This window comes from Tenrec ecaudatus, chromosome 16 (genome assembly GCF_050624435.1).
Source record: "Tenrec ecaudatus isolate mTenEca1 chromosome 16, mTenEca1.hap1, whole genome shotgun sequence".
NCBI lineage: Eukaryota > Metazoa > Chordata > Mammalia > Afrosoricida > Tenrecidae > Tenrec > Tenrec ecaudatus.
In genome coordinates, this window is record NC_134545.1 from 10,224,863 (window position 1) to 10,237,968 (window position 13,106).

General features: G+C 54.4%; 1 protein-coding gene across 1 annotated transcript in view; it reads right to left on the minus strand.

Moving 5' to 3' along the window:
• Positions 1-260: 260 nt before the first annotated feature.
• Positions 261-13,106, minus strand: part of SRRM4 (serine/arginine repetitive matrix 4) — a 128,961-nt gene continuing 116,115 nt past the window's right edge. The window contains exons 9-13 of the mRNA XM_075535101.1: positions 6,525-6,829; positions 4,644-4,847; positions 2,579-2,689; positions 1,583-1,717; positions 261-516 (exon numbers count right to left, since the gene is read on the minus strand). Of these exons, the coding sequence (XP_075391216.1) occupies positions 261-516; positions 1,583-1,717; positions 2,579-2,689; positions 4,644-4,847; positions 6,525-6,829 (1,011 nt within the window). The remainder of the gene's footprint in view (positions 517-1,582; positions 1,718-2,578; positions 2,690-4,643; positions 4,848-6,524; positions 6,830-13,106) is intronic.

The following is a 13,106-nucleotide window of genomic DNA, read 5'->3' on the forward strand; positions in this document are numbered from 1 at the left end:
GCGAGTGGGAGTGGCTGGCCTGGCCTTCAGTGGGGTGTCTTGTCTTGTCAGCAGGGCTGAGCTGAGTACTTCAGTCTCATCCTGGTCAGGCCCCACCTTCAGGGCTATAGACTCAGGGCTGCCCCAGAGAGACTGGTGCTGGGGTGGGGAGACTTGGAGCAGCTGGGTCCAGAGCCTGGGCCTTCTTCCTCCCCCCAGGTCTGTCCCCAAGGAGAATGCGGGCTGGCAGGGGCTGGGGGTGGGAGCTGGCAGGGTTCTCCTTAGCGCCTGGTGCTGGAGTAGCTGTCCGCTGAGCTGTAGGACGGGCTCGGGCTCCGGCTCCGCGAATGGGAGGAGCTGCTGCTGTCGCCGCTGGTGCTGCGGCTCCGGCTGCGGGTTCTGTTCGGGCTGCGGCTCCGTGAGTAGCTGCGGCTGCTGGAGCGGGTGCTGCTGCTGCTGGACCAGGAGGAGACACTGCTGCGGCCGCTGGAGGAGGAGGGGCTGGGTCGGTAGTAGGGGATGGGCCGCTTCCGGGCACTGTGGACACAGAAGGAAAGGGGCTCGGGCTTCCCCTCTCAACCCTGCGGTCTGATCTTCTGCCTTAAACACGCACATTCAATGCTCTCTCTCGCGAGGGCAGAGGTTCTAGTGTTCTAGCCTCCTTCCCTCCCTCCTTCCTTCCTTGATCATTTAATTAGGGGCTCTTACAACTTTTAGCACCATCCATCCATCCATCCATCCATCCATCCATCCATCCATCCATCCATCCAACTTTTAGCACCATCCATCCATCCATCCATCGTGTCAAGCACATTTGTACATGGTTGCCATCATCTTTCTCAAAACATTTTCTTTCTGCTTGAGCCCTTGGTATCAGCTCATTTCCCCCCCCCACCCCTCCCTCATGTACCCTTGATAATTTATAATTTCTCCCCGCCCCTCTTACACCTACCACTGACTGTTGTCCATCCCCCTGGGAGGGGGTTATATGTCGATGCTTGTGATTGGTTCCCACCTTTTCCCACACCCTCCCCTTCCCCTCCTGGTATCCTTATTCTTATTGTTGGTCCTGAGGGGTTTATCTGTCCTGGATTCCTTGTGTTTGTGTTTCCAGGTCTGGTCTGTACCTGTGTACATGCTCTGATCTAGCCGGATTTGTAAGGTAGAACTAGGGTCATAATAATGGGGTCGGGGGAGAGGAAGCATTGAAGAACTAGAGGGAAGTTGTATGTTTCATCGGTGCTATACTGCACCCTGACTGTCCAGGACTCTATCGTGTGGTCTCAAGCTGGTCTCTGCTGCCTTCCCCCCACCCCACCCCGCCCCACAACAGGCTTTCCTTCCATCCCGCGGGTCTATGTCCTCACTCACTCCTCGTTTTTTGCAGGGTCTCCCTCTTGTGTGTATGTCACCAGCAGTGTGTGACTCTTTCACCTGGGATCTAGCACACGCACGCTCTCCCGTGGTGCACGTATGCACGAGTACGCTCACTAGCACCGTGCGCGCTCACAGGGCGCACATCTTGGGCGCTATCACGCCCTCTGTCTCTGTCATCTGTGCCCCAGCACCCTCTTCCAGCGCCAGGGAATGAAGGGCTCTTCACCTGGTAATCCTGCGCGCCTCCAGATGGCTGGGAGAGTCTCTCCGGCGTTTCCGCAGCGGGGAGTAGGACCGACGTCTCCGCCGTGCGCGCTCCCTCTGCTGCGAGCCCTTCTCACTGTACTTGGGGTCCCGCTCCCTGCAGCGGGGAGGGCAGACGGGTTGGGGCGACCTGGGAGCTGGCGGGTTTCGCCTCCCCTCCATTCTACCCAGAGCAAGAGGTGGGGTCCGTCCTGGGCCAAAGGGATTGCTGAGGAGTGGGCGATGGTGGGAAGGGTGGCAGTAACCATGGGGAGCCCCCAAGAGTATATTTACAGGAATGCTGTGATAGGGATATCAGGACATAGGAAAGTACTATGCGTCGGCATAACTCGGTGGCAGTGGGCAGGCCTGCTGGCACCGTGGGGCCAGGAACCATAAGGTTGGTGACTCAAACACACCTGCTGAGACTTGTCATCTTGGATACCCTAAGGAGCACCGCCACTCTGTCCTACGGGGTTTCTGCGGATCAGAAGTTACTAGATGGAGGCTTGTGTTGCGTTTTCTGCCAGTCTTGGTGAGATTCAAGGGTCTTATGTTGGGCTGCTAACCACAAGGTCAGGAGTTAAAACCAACCAACCGCTGCTCGGGAGAGAGCTGAGGCTTTCTGCTCTCCTAGAGTTACAGCCGCGGAACCCCTGTGAAGGGTGTAGAGAGTTGGAATTGACTCAGCATCAGTATTTGGATTGGGTGTGGTAGGTCGGAAAGGAATCCTGGTGGCATGGCGGGCTGGGCATTGTTCTGCAAACCTTGAGGCCAGCAGTTGGAAGCCAGCCCTCCCCTCCAAGGGGAAAGAGGAGGCTTTTTCCTCCCATCCAGGTACACAGCCTCAGAAACCCAAGGAAGCAGTTGGGCTCTGTCCCATAGAGCTACCTGAGTCTGGACAGGCCAAAGTGTAGGAATACCAAGTCATCGCCCCATCCCGACCCCCAGGTGGGCTCAGCAGAGGGGGAGCTGGTACCTGCTGGGGCTGTAGCGGGAATAACTAGGGCTGCGTCGGGATCGAGAGCTTCTGCTGGGCGGACTCCGCTTCTCCGACTTGGAAGAATAGCTGGGCGAACGGGAATAGGACCTGGGGGAGAGGAAGCAGCCCCTGAGAGGCCCGCCGCCAAGCTCCCGCCAGAGACATGTGGACAACCCAGCTCCTTGTTCATCTGGCCCCGCCTCGGCGTGAAAGCCCTCCCTTTTGGGTGCTTCCCACAGGGAACCCCTGAGAGCCAGTGCCGGCAAGGACGGCCTGGTCTTTGTGGTGCTCACGAGTTTGCCATGGTGGCCAAGGGGTAGTCTTAGCACTTTTCCATGGATCATTTCAGTGGAACATACTGGGATGTAAGTTTTCTGGCCGGCGTCTGCCCTCTACAGGCTTTAGTATCATCACAACAGGGGCAGCTTTCGCCTCTTGAGGGCGGACTGTCCTGGCCGTGGACTGGCTGGCTGTGTGACCTTGAGCTGATGGCTTTGTCTGGGCCTCGGTTTTCTCACTTGGAGGAAAGTGGGCCTGGTGACAATGGTGTCTAAGTACTGCACTGCTAACTGAAATGTCAGCAGTTTGAACCCACTGCGGGACAAAGACCTGCCAGCCTGCTTCCAGACAAAAACATCAGCCTGGCAGTTCTGCTCTGTGCCACGGAGTCCACTGTGAGTTGAAACCCCACTCCAGGCCACTTAAAAACCACCACCTTACAGGGCTGTAAATTACAAGGATGACACCGACTGGGCATGGGGAATGTTAATTACAGTTATTGTTATGTGATAAGCAAGGCACGAGGTGCATCCTGAGTATTATTTAATCCTCACCCTGTTACCAGTCCTTCCTACAGATGGGGAAACGGGCACAGAGAGCTGTCATTTGACATAGCTGGTAAGAGTTCTAACCCAGATCTATCTGGCTTCAGTGAATGCTCTTCATATGTTTATAGTGCTCTGCCTACAAAACACTGACCTGGCCTACTTGCAGGGTTCCCCTCTCCCTGCTAATGCCTCCCACTTTCACAACACCCTGGTTTCCTCACCAGCTTCTCAGGAGCACATACTTGTCTGCACCTCCGCAGACCAGCGTTTCTCCACCTTCCTAATGCCGAGACCCTTTCATACAGTTCCTCATGTGGTGGTGACCCCCCCCCACCTTCCCCAGCCATAAAATTATTTTTCATTGCTACTTCATCTCTGTAGTTTTGCTACTGTGATGAATCGGGCGACCCCTGTGAAAGGGTCATTTGACCCCCAAAGGGGTCGTGACCCACAGGTTGAGAACGGCTGCTCTAGACTCAGGCGTTCAGACCCTTCTCTCATGTGAGGGAGCTTCAAACACTTCATGGGAAAGTGCAACTGAAAGATCATGGACTTTCCCCCCATAGACATTTGGAATTCCCCTCTTCTGCTTGATTCTGGTTGATTAGTGCCACAGTCAGGGAAATAGGCCCACACTCGTCTAGTAGCGACACGGGACCCCGTGGCGCTGAAATGAGTCAGCAAGTGTCATCCTGTTTCAGCCAGCCCTCAAGCTGATGAAGGCACAGCTCAGCAAGTTGGGAAGAACCACCCAGCTGAGCCCACTCCTTAATTGCTGACCCACAGAATTGTGAACGAGGCAAATAATTATTGTTCAAGGATGCTAAATGTGTGTGTGTGTGTAAGTTTTTAGACAGCAGGTCACTGATACACATTAGTTCATCCCCTGGCCCAAAGCAGCAATAGGACCTGGCCTATATCATGCTCTCAGTCCTGTTGCTGTCTGTTCCATAGATCTTTAGAGCCTCTGACACCGTAGGTCATATCTCTGAGTTGGCATCAACTTGGTGTCAGTAGTAGGTTGGGATACAGTTCTGCGGGTTTTTACACATTGCAGTCTTACAGTCCCTTTGGGAGTGCTAAGCATCTTTCCCACGGCGACTACCTAATAGTGTGGATGAGCATTCACACTCCGCTCCTCTCCTCCAGGAGCCAAAGGATCTCACCAGTTACCTTTAACTAGCTCCTTGCAGAGGAGGAAAGTACTGCAGCGAAGAAGCTAAGCTTGTGCTCACCTTTTCCCGGAGGAGGTGGATTGGCTCCGAGTGTACCTGGGGGTGGCCCTAGAATTTGGGGAGCGGGAGGAGTGGCTGGAGGAGCGGGTGCTGGCATAGGAGGAGCTTCGGGAGCACTCTCTCGTCGGCGAACTCCGAGCCGAGGATGGGATCAGACTGGGCTTCTTCACCTCAGAGCATTCCAGACAAGGTGACTGGAACTCTCTGTGGGGAGAAAAGGTCTGTGTAAGTGCTGGACTGCCCACTGGCCTGGGACCCTCCACGTTGGCAAGACTGAAGCCCTCCCAGAACTGTGTGCCCCATTGCCCCATTGCCCCATTGCAGCTGACCTCAGAAAGTTTAAGGCCACCGACCTGGCCACACAGTCAAACCCCGCACCCCCCCCCCCTCCACATGCATTATTTACAGCTGACGCTGACCCTAGGACAGGGCTTTGAATGGTGAAAGGGCCACTCACACAGGGCTGTTTTTCATGCTTCAAGTGCCACGAGCACAAGTGTCGTGAATATCCACTTAAAATACTCTGATTCCATCTCTACCTGAGCGGCTTGGGTCTCCAGTACAGCGTAGGTAAGCTCGCTGCACTCTGCCTATCAGGGAGTCCCTTCCCAAAAGACTTTCCAGGAGAAAGGATTAGGAGAGGCGAGCGAGAGGAGGCCTCACAGGTAGGGAGATGAAACATCCTGGCTACTTGGAGCTAAGGCAGACCGCTGTGCCCGAAGACCCACCGAGGGCCAAATGACCCAGGCGGAGCCAAGCACAGCCGTGCGCACCTGGCCCAGGACTAGGCCCTCTTTCTAGTCTCCAGTCCCAAGCCCAGTGCCTGAGAGCAAGCTGCCTGTGAGCTGGCTGCATGAAAGGCACAGAGTAAACCGACGGGCCCTGCTAGGAACTGTTGGTGTGACATTACTCGTGGTCCTTAGCCTTTTGCAGTGACTTCTTAGGTGTTAGGTTTAAGGAGCCCTGGTGGCACGGAGAGTTAAGCTCTTGGACTGCTAACCCAGAGGTCAGCAGTTCAAATAGCGTATCAGCTGCTCTGTAGGGAAGTACAGACAGACAGCCTCAGTGGGTTACATTTTGGGTTTGGGGTGAGGTGGTCATTAAGAGTCAGTGTGGGGGGGGGTCGATGGTGGGGGTTTGACCTTCGGCAGGGAAACTGCTGCCAGGCAAGCCTGTACGGATGGGCAGGAGTTGGCGGCCTCATTGTTCCGACAACTGGATCTCCCTTACCAACAGCTGTCCCCTCGGATAACCTCCATGACAGTGACTTCACACTGAGCATGAAGCTCCGTTGTCTCCCATGATGACTGGGAAAATCGGCACCTGTTTTTGCTTACCCATCTCCATGCCACTTCTGGTAGCCGCCACCGCATCTGGGTTTTTTCCTTCAGGGGTTCGAGTGTAAGGAGGAGCCCCTCCTCTCGCCCCAGAGGTAGCATGTGACACACACTAACTAAGGACACCACAGCAACGCCCAGGCCAGGGGATTTGGGCCAGAGGTGGGCCCACCATGCCAGCTGGGCCTAGCCTACCCTGGTGTCAGCGGACAGGATGGGGAAGGCCGGCCTGCCAAACTTGCAGAAGGTATGCTTGGGAGAGAGACCTGCTCAACTTGCAGAAGGTAGGCGGAGTGACCCCTGAGTCACAGAAGAGGGTGGGTCTAGTTGAGGATGGAGCCAGTGGAAAGGAAATCAGAGTAACGAACTTGATGAGAGAGATTCCCAACGGCAGACATCAGCCCCCTGCACCCAGCTGTGCCTGCACCTCGGGGTTGAGTCCGATCTTATTGGTTCCCTCTTGCCAATAGAGTGTCCCAAGGGGCTGGGGTGCGAAACTGAGGTGCTAGAGTGAAGGTGGGGCCCCACCCCGAGATACACTCACCTGGACTCTCTGCCCCTGGCGGTGGGGGAGAGATTCCCCACAGTCGCCCCCTTGCTCGGCGGGGAGGAGGTGGTGAAGGAGTTCCCTGAATCAGAGGTGTCTCCACTGTTCAGCTCCCGGCTCTTGCTCAGGCCCCCATGGGGGCCCGCCTTCTCCTGAGCCCGCGAGCAGGCCGAGCTGGTTTGCGTGGAGGGTGGCGAGGAGGTGTCGTTGCCCGAGTCATACTCCTGAGAGCGTCCTCGCGAGGCCGGGAGCGGGCTGGCTGTTTTGGTAAAGAGGTCAGCAGCAGACCCCGACCCAGTGATCTGAAAGCAAAAAGACCCGTTGGACACCCTGAGCCCGGGGCCCCCATGAGTTGCGTCTAAATAACCGAGAAATGTTTACCGTCATGATGCACTGTAGCGAAAGGAAAGAGAGAGGGGAGGGAGAGACGCCAAGGAACAAAAACACAAATTCCTGAGAGAGTACCACAGAAAGGAGATATTTGTTTACCCCCTGCTAGGATAACTGGAAGATTGAGATGTCATGCAGAGAAAAAGCATGCGATCCAGAGTAAACAAAAGAAAAAAAATAAGGAAATCATATGGAATTTAATTTCTAACGAATTAACTCAAAATAACAAAAGAGAGAAAACTCAATAGAAAGCGGGGGACGGGGTGTATTGACACCCTTAACTCAACCTGAACAACAACAAAAAAACCAATAGCAATCAAAATAAAGGAAGGGAAAAAGGAAAAAGAAATGGGGCTGCTATGGGCCTGGGAGGAAAAAAAAAGGTATCTTGGAACTTAAAAAAAAAAGAGAGGTAAAGCTAAAAATTTAAAGTTTCAACCAAATCTTCTCAATGAATTTGACTTTTTTTTTTTAAAGAAAAAGTTGCCCAAATTGAACCCTAAACAAATATCACGTGGGGAAAAAAATAAATGAAGTACAGACGAGAGTTTTGGGTTTCTTAAAATATAAAAGTCAAGGTCGCAAACCGACAGTTTGAGCCGTTTTCAACTAAGGGGGAAAAGAAATCGGGGAGGTACCAAAAAAAAAAAAAAAAAGAAAAGAAAAAAGACTAAAAACAAACCAAAACAGGAGGGGGAAAAAAGGTGTCTACAGATACGTGTTGCGTCCTTTCCCCCTGTAGAAGGTAGCTAAGGTTCTCAAGTGGCTTCTAATAAATTCTCTCGTGTCTTTGCGGATCATATCCACTTACCAAGCAAGCACTCCTCCTTTAGTACGTAGGTAAGGTGTAAGAGAAAGGGAAGAGTGGGCAACGTGAGTCCATTGTTAGAGTCGCAAATGACAAGAAAACACACACACCTTTCTGCACATCCTTACACCTGGCCCTGAGCTTTTCGGCTTTGGGTCGTTAGGCTCTTGGAGGGATGGGGCATCGATTTTAAGGGTTTGGGTTTGGGTTTTTGGGGTTTTTTTGCTTGTTTAGGATTGGGTGACCTCCAGCCACTGACGCTAACATAGGCCCCCCCCGGCCCAGGTTAGGAGCCAGGAAACCCTTGCTGAATGGTGGCGGCCTAGGTGTGGATGCTGAGGGGACCCTGAGGGGGGTGTGCTTTGTAACAAAGGGCTTTTGAAAGGATTTGAAGACTTGACTTTGGAGGTCCTGGGAGTGATGAGGCTGATCTTGGTGGAGGGGGGGGTGAGAGGAGGAGGCCAGGGAGAGCCAGCACTTGAGAAGGCAATGGCGTCTTTAGAAGCACAACGGATGGGTCTCTTGTAATGGTCAGTCTCGTATCATTGCTGGTTTGGGTTCTAGCCCCCCCTCCATCAGTGCCTGCTTAGTGGTGGCTAAGCAGGATCCCTGCCCTGGGTTTCCTCTGGTGCTAACCTTTCCCCACCCTAGCCCCCACGCAGACCGCTCTTTGGGTACGTGCGATCCCAGAATTCGGTTCGCATGACCTCTCTGTCTCTGTCCAGGCTTCTCCATTGGTGTCTTTCATGGATCGCTCCTCCCAAGGGTGGGCCATGCCTCCAGTGGGCATATCCCTACGTCCAGGAATGGCTTCTGGGACACAATGTGGGTGTTGGGACTGAGGACCCTGCATACATATGTGCGTGCGTGCGTGTGTGCATGTGTGTGGGTCTTGGACTGAGCGGGAGGATACTGGGGGTGGGTGGAGCAGGGGAGGGGGGCCCAGCTCAGGCCTTGAACTGCAACGGGTCTCAGGTGCTACATTGAAAATCATTACAAAAGTGTATTGGCCAAGACAGAAGAGCATACTTTCATGTAAACTTTTTGGCTTGATTTATCAACACATAGACCTATCATACATGGACCCCAGCCCCACCAACGTTCAGCAGGAGCTGTACTCCGGGTCCCTTAGGCCTAAGCAAGTGGGCCTTCGGGCTTTCTTAGGGAACCGTAGCTGCCTTTGTAGCCATTGGCCAAGAGGGTGAGTCTCGGTGACCCCAGAACTAGGAGGAAACAGGCACTGCAGCAGCTCGGGGACTCCCCACCTGGAGCCAGGGAGGCAGAGCCGGACTCCCCTCTGGATTCTCCCAGAAGGTTCTTCACACAAGGCATTGGCCTACCTCGACCCAAGTGCCCCCAGTTCAGCTGTCACTTTATCTGCTTGGTGGCTTGGCTAGCTTTGCTTTAAGAGAATGGGCCTCAAAATAAAGCTTCCTAGGTAAAAATGTCTAGGGTCAGGCTTCTAGAAGCTTCCCAGCCACCGCCTCTTTTGTCCCCATCACGGACTGGGGGCCTCCCCTTTGGAGTTCAGTGGTGACAAGTGCATTTCCGGTGCCTCCAGCACAAATGGGCACCCAGAACCTGCCACCAAGTGGGTCTGGCTCCTGGACTCTGCCCCAGGTGTGGTGGTCGTTTGCCAGCCAGCATATGTCACAGGTGAGAAAGGGGACCGTGGACTCAGCCACTGGCTCCTACAGGACCAGGTTTCCATTACCTGGTGGCCTGCTCCCTGAGGACCTTTGGGCGGGGCCTGCTCCCCCCAGGTACTTGCTTTCAGCCTTAATTCACTGAAAGCATCAGGGACCCCCACGGGCCTGGACCCCCTGCAGAGTGAGGGGACAATGTGGGCAAGAGGGCTTGCCTGACTCATCTTCTCAACGTCAGGCCTGTACTCTCATGGGCGCTTAGAGAGGGTCCCCACCCGGCAGAGATCCTTTTCCATGGGAGTCTGGGTAGGACGGAGACCCCCTACGACAAAGCACCACGCTTTCTAGAGATCACCGACAAGCAGAGGCGCAGGTGCGACATGGAGCTCAGTGGGCTGACCCTGGTGCCGGAAAACAACCCCCCCCCCTCGTGCTTCTTCGGAAGAAACTCCACTAGAAGGTGGATGCCACAGCCCTTTATAGCCCGGGCCTATTTCCCAAACCTTATCCTCAAACATCCCTCTCCCCCTCCCACCCTGCACTCACCAGCCTAAGCAGACGGACTGGAGTTGTGCTCGATTCTCCCACTGCATCTTGGTGGCCAATCCTTAGGTTTCTACACCTGCTGCTCTCCCCACCACAAAATCCATCCCGTTTTCCTTGCACGTGTCTCCTGTTTCCTGGTCCAGACCGGGCTAACCCCTCTGTGAACTTACTTCCTTCCACACACAGCACACACCTCTCTGTGACCCCGTGGGGCTCTCTGCTGACTACCTTCCCCTTCACCTGGGTGGGGGAGCTAGTTGGGAGCTTGGGCCGCAGCTGGTCCAACATGGCACCCAAGGCTGAGTGAACACAGTTGCCGAGAGCCAGAGCCTGCTCTTTGTCCTTGCTAGTGAGGGCTGGGTGCCCCATTCTAGGGGATCCCAAGGAGTAACTGGGGGTTTGATGGAGGATCTCACCCCCCGTTGGTGTAGGAGCCTGGTAGAGCCTTTGCTAAAGATTGGGGATCCCGTGTGAGCCAGAGAGAAGCTTGTGAATCAAGCTGTAGGTGGGGTGTGGGAAGGGCAGGCATGCCCTTTGCTCTCCCTCACACCCAGGATCTACCAGCCAGCAACCAGGGTTCTGGGTGCACAGTGTGTGCACCAGGCTTAGGGTACAGAGACACAGTACAGGGTGTACAAGCTTCTCGATAACTCACCATCAGAGAGGTCTAGATGGTCGAATGACTTCCCATCCTCAAATTCCACCTTCTCGGTGTGTGTGTGTGTGGGGGGGGCATTCCTCCCAGAGGAAGAAGAGGGGCGCCCCAGGCACAATGAGAATGGGAGTCATGGCAATGCATAAGCAATAGAGACTCTCAGGTCGTGGACCTCAGGACAGGCAGAGCCCGGAAGCTACCCCGTGGGCTGGTCTCTACCATCCTCTCTGTTCTTGCCCTTCTAGCTGGACACTCCCCTGCCTGGCATTTTAGGATACACTGTTGCCCACTTGGCACTGACAAGAGGCAGCCCCCCTTGCTCCCCTTCTTCCTCCTTGCATGGATCATAAGCCTCTCAAAATGCGTCTGAAGATCTCTTCCCGCTTTTGGAATTGCTCCTCTACTGGTGTAGCTGCTCTCTGCCCTGCTCCCAGCTCGGCCAGAAATGGTGTCATGGGGACTTGGTGGGAAGGGCCATCATAGACCCTCAGCTGTCTAACAACAGTGTCCCCCACCCATTCTCTTCAGACCTGGAGCCCTCAGCCCAGACTCACTGCACCCTAGCCAGGCCTTCCCAAGGGCTTTTGAGTTCCCCAAATCTAGACAGTAATGTGAGTTCAAGTAACTTATTTGGATGGGAGGCACCTCTGTGTGGGGCAGAGCAGTGAGATGGGGACAAGAAAGCCACTAGGCTAACCCCATGGTCATCTAGCCCATTCTGACACACGATGGCCTCAAGCATGTCATGGGGTGGACCAGATCCCTAGGGGAGTTCTGCCTGTAATCTTCATGGAAGCAGATCATCGTGTCTCCTGTGGTGCCTCTGGTGGGGTTCCAGCCACCATGCTGGAGATCACGAGATCAGCCAAACCCAAGCGAACCTCCCGGAGATCCAGGTGTTTCTGAATATGGGGCAGAGTGGAATCTACACCTGCGGGTTTCAGAGACTCAAACTCTTAATGGGGGTAGAAAGTCTCTTTCTCCCGAGGAGCAGCTGGCAGTTTCGAACTGCTGACCTAAGGGTTAGCAGCCCCATGCTGAAGCACCCCACAACCAGGACTCCCATCGGGTTTAGGTCAGCGTCGATTGCAGACCAGTGGTACCCCCTGTGACAGCTGGGAGAGTTCACCCTGCCGGGGAGACTCTGGGAGGAAGGGTGCCCATGCTGGGGTGTTTCCACACTGACTCCCATCACTTAGTCGAAGGCGTTGATGCCCTAGTCGAACCCACTGCTCCTTGGGCAGGCAGAGAACCCTGCTGTCAGCAGCTGGGAGGGGGAGGGTAAGATGCACACAGGCTCTGCTTCCGCCCCTCACCCCAATCAAGCCTGGAGCCCTCACAGGCCAGTGCATCCTGGCATGGTTTGATTAGTCCACTGAGCATCTGTGGCAATCAGCTTGATAGACCGGGGACATTTCATGTAAGAACCCATCTCGCTTCTCTCATAATGGGAGAATGGGCACTGCAGGCCTGCATCCTGCCTGGCCAGCACAGGGAAGCACCCCCTCTGTCCCCCGGTTTCTCAGAACCAGTTCTCTTAGCCCCACTGCTGCCAGGCCCCAGGACAGTGACGTTTGCCAACCTGTACTGCCATTGTGCTGAATAGCCAGCAACCCACCTGTCCTACCACTGCTCCTTCCAGAACCATCAGATCTGGGGGCTTTCAGAAGCTCGTGGAAAAGGGGAATTCAAAGAGAATGGAATTTTCTGGCTGGCTTTTTGAGATACCCCCCCCCCTCTAGATTGCTCCATCTTCCACCCTTTCCATCCTTTGGGGCCCCCGTGGATGACAGGAGCCAAACTAGCGACCAGACCCATCAAGCCTTAACCAGACCCAGAGCCTTTCCAATCGCTCCCTTCTGGGTCAGGGCTGCCAATCTGGACTTGCTTGCTTGCTTTCAAAGAGACAAATTGCTTTTTATACACACGCACGTGCGCGCGCGCCTGGCCATTGGGGGAAGCTACCCTCCCCGCCCCGACTGTGCAGTTCCGATGTTTGCAGTTTTCTGCCTGGGAAGCTCTGCCTCATGGACTCCTCGTTTCCTTAATCCACTCTGTGTTAACACTTCGGTTTCTCTACTATGTAATTAAATCCCCCACCCCCCCACCCCACACACACACGAACCTCAGCTCTCTGGCGGTTCACAGGAGCCTCGTAGACCCCCGGGGAAGTCGGCGCTCTTATTTATTGTTTTTGTTTCAAATCATTATTTAATCAAGAATGGTGGGGGGAAGGCAGCCTCTCACTTACACTTCAAAATTTAATTCCGGCTGAATTCTGAGATCAAGAGGCAGCACGGCCTAATAGGTTACAAAAAGACAATCAAGAAGAGAATTCCAATTAAACTGAACAAGTCCATTCACTGAGCTTCAAATGGCCCCATGGAGAGAGACGGCTATAAATTTTCTTTCTCACCCGCCACCCCTCCTTCCTGCCATATGGGTGACGGGGAATTCTCATGTGAGCAGAAACCTGCCTTAAACACAACACCACACACACACACACACACACACACACACACGCACACACACAC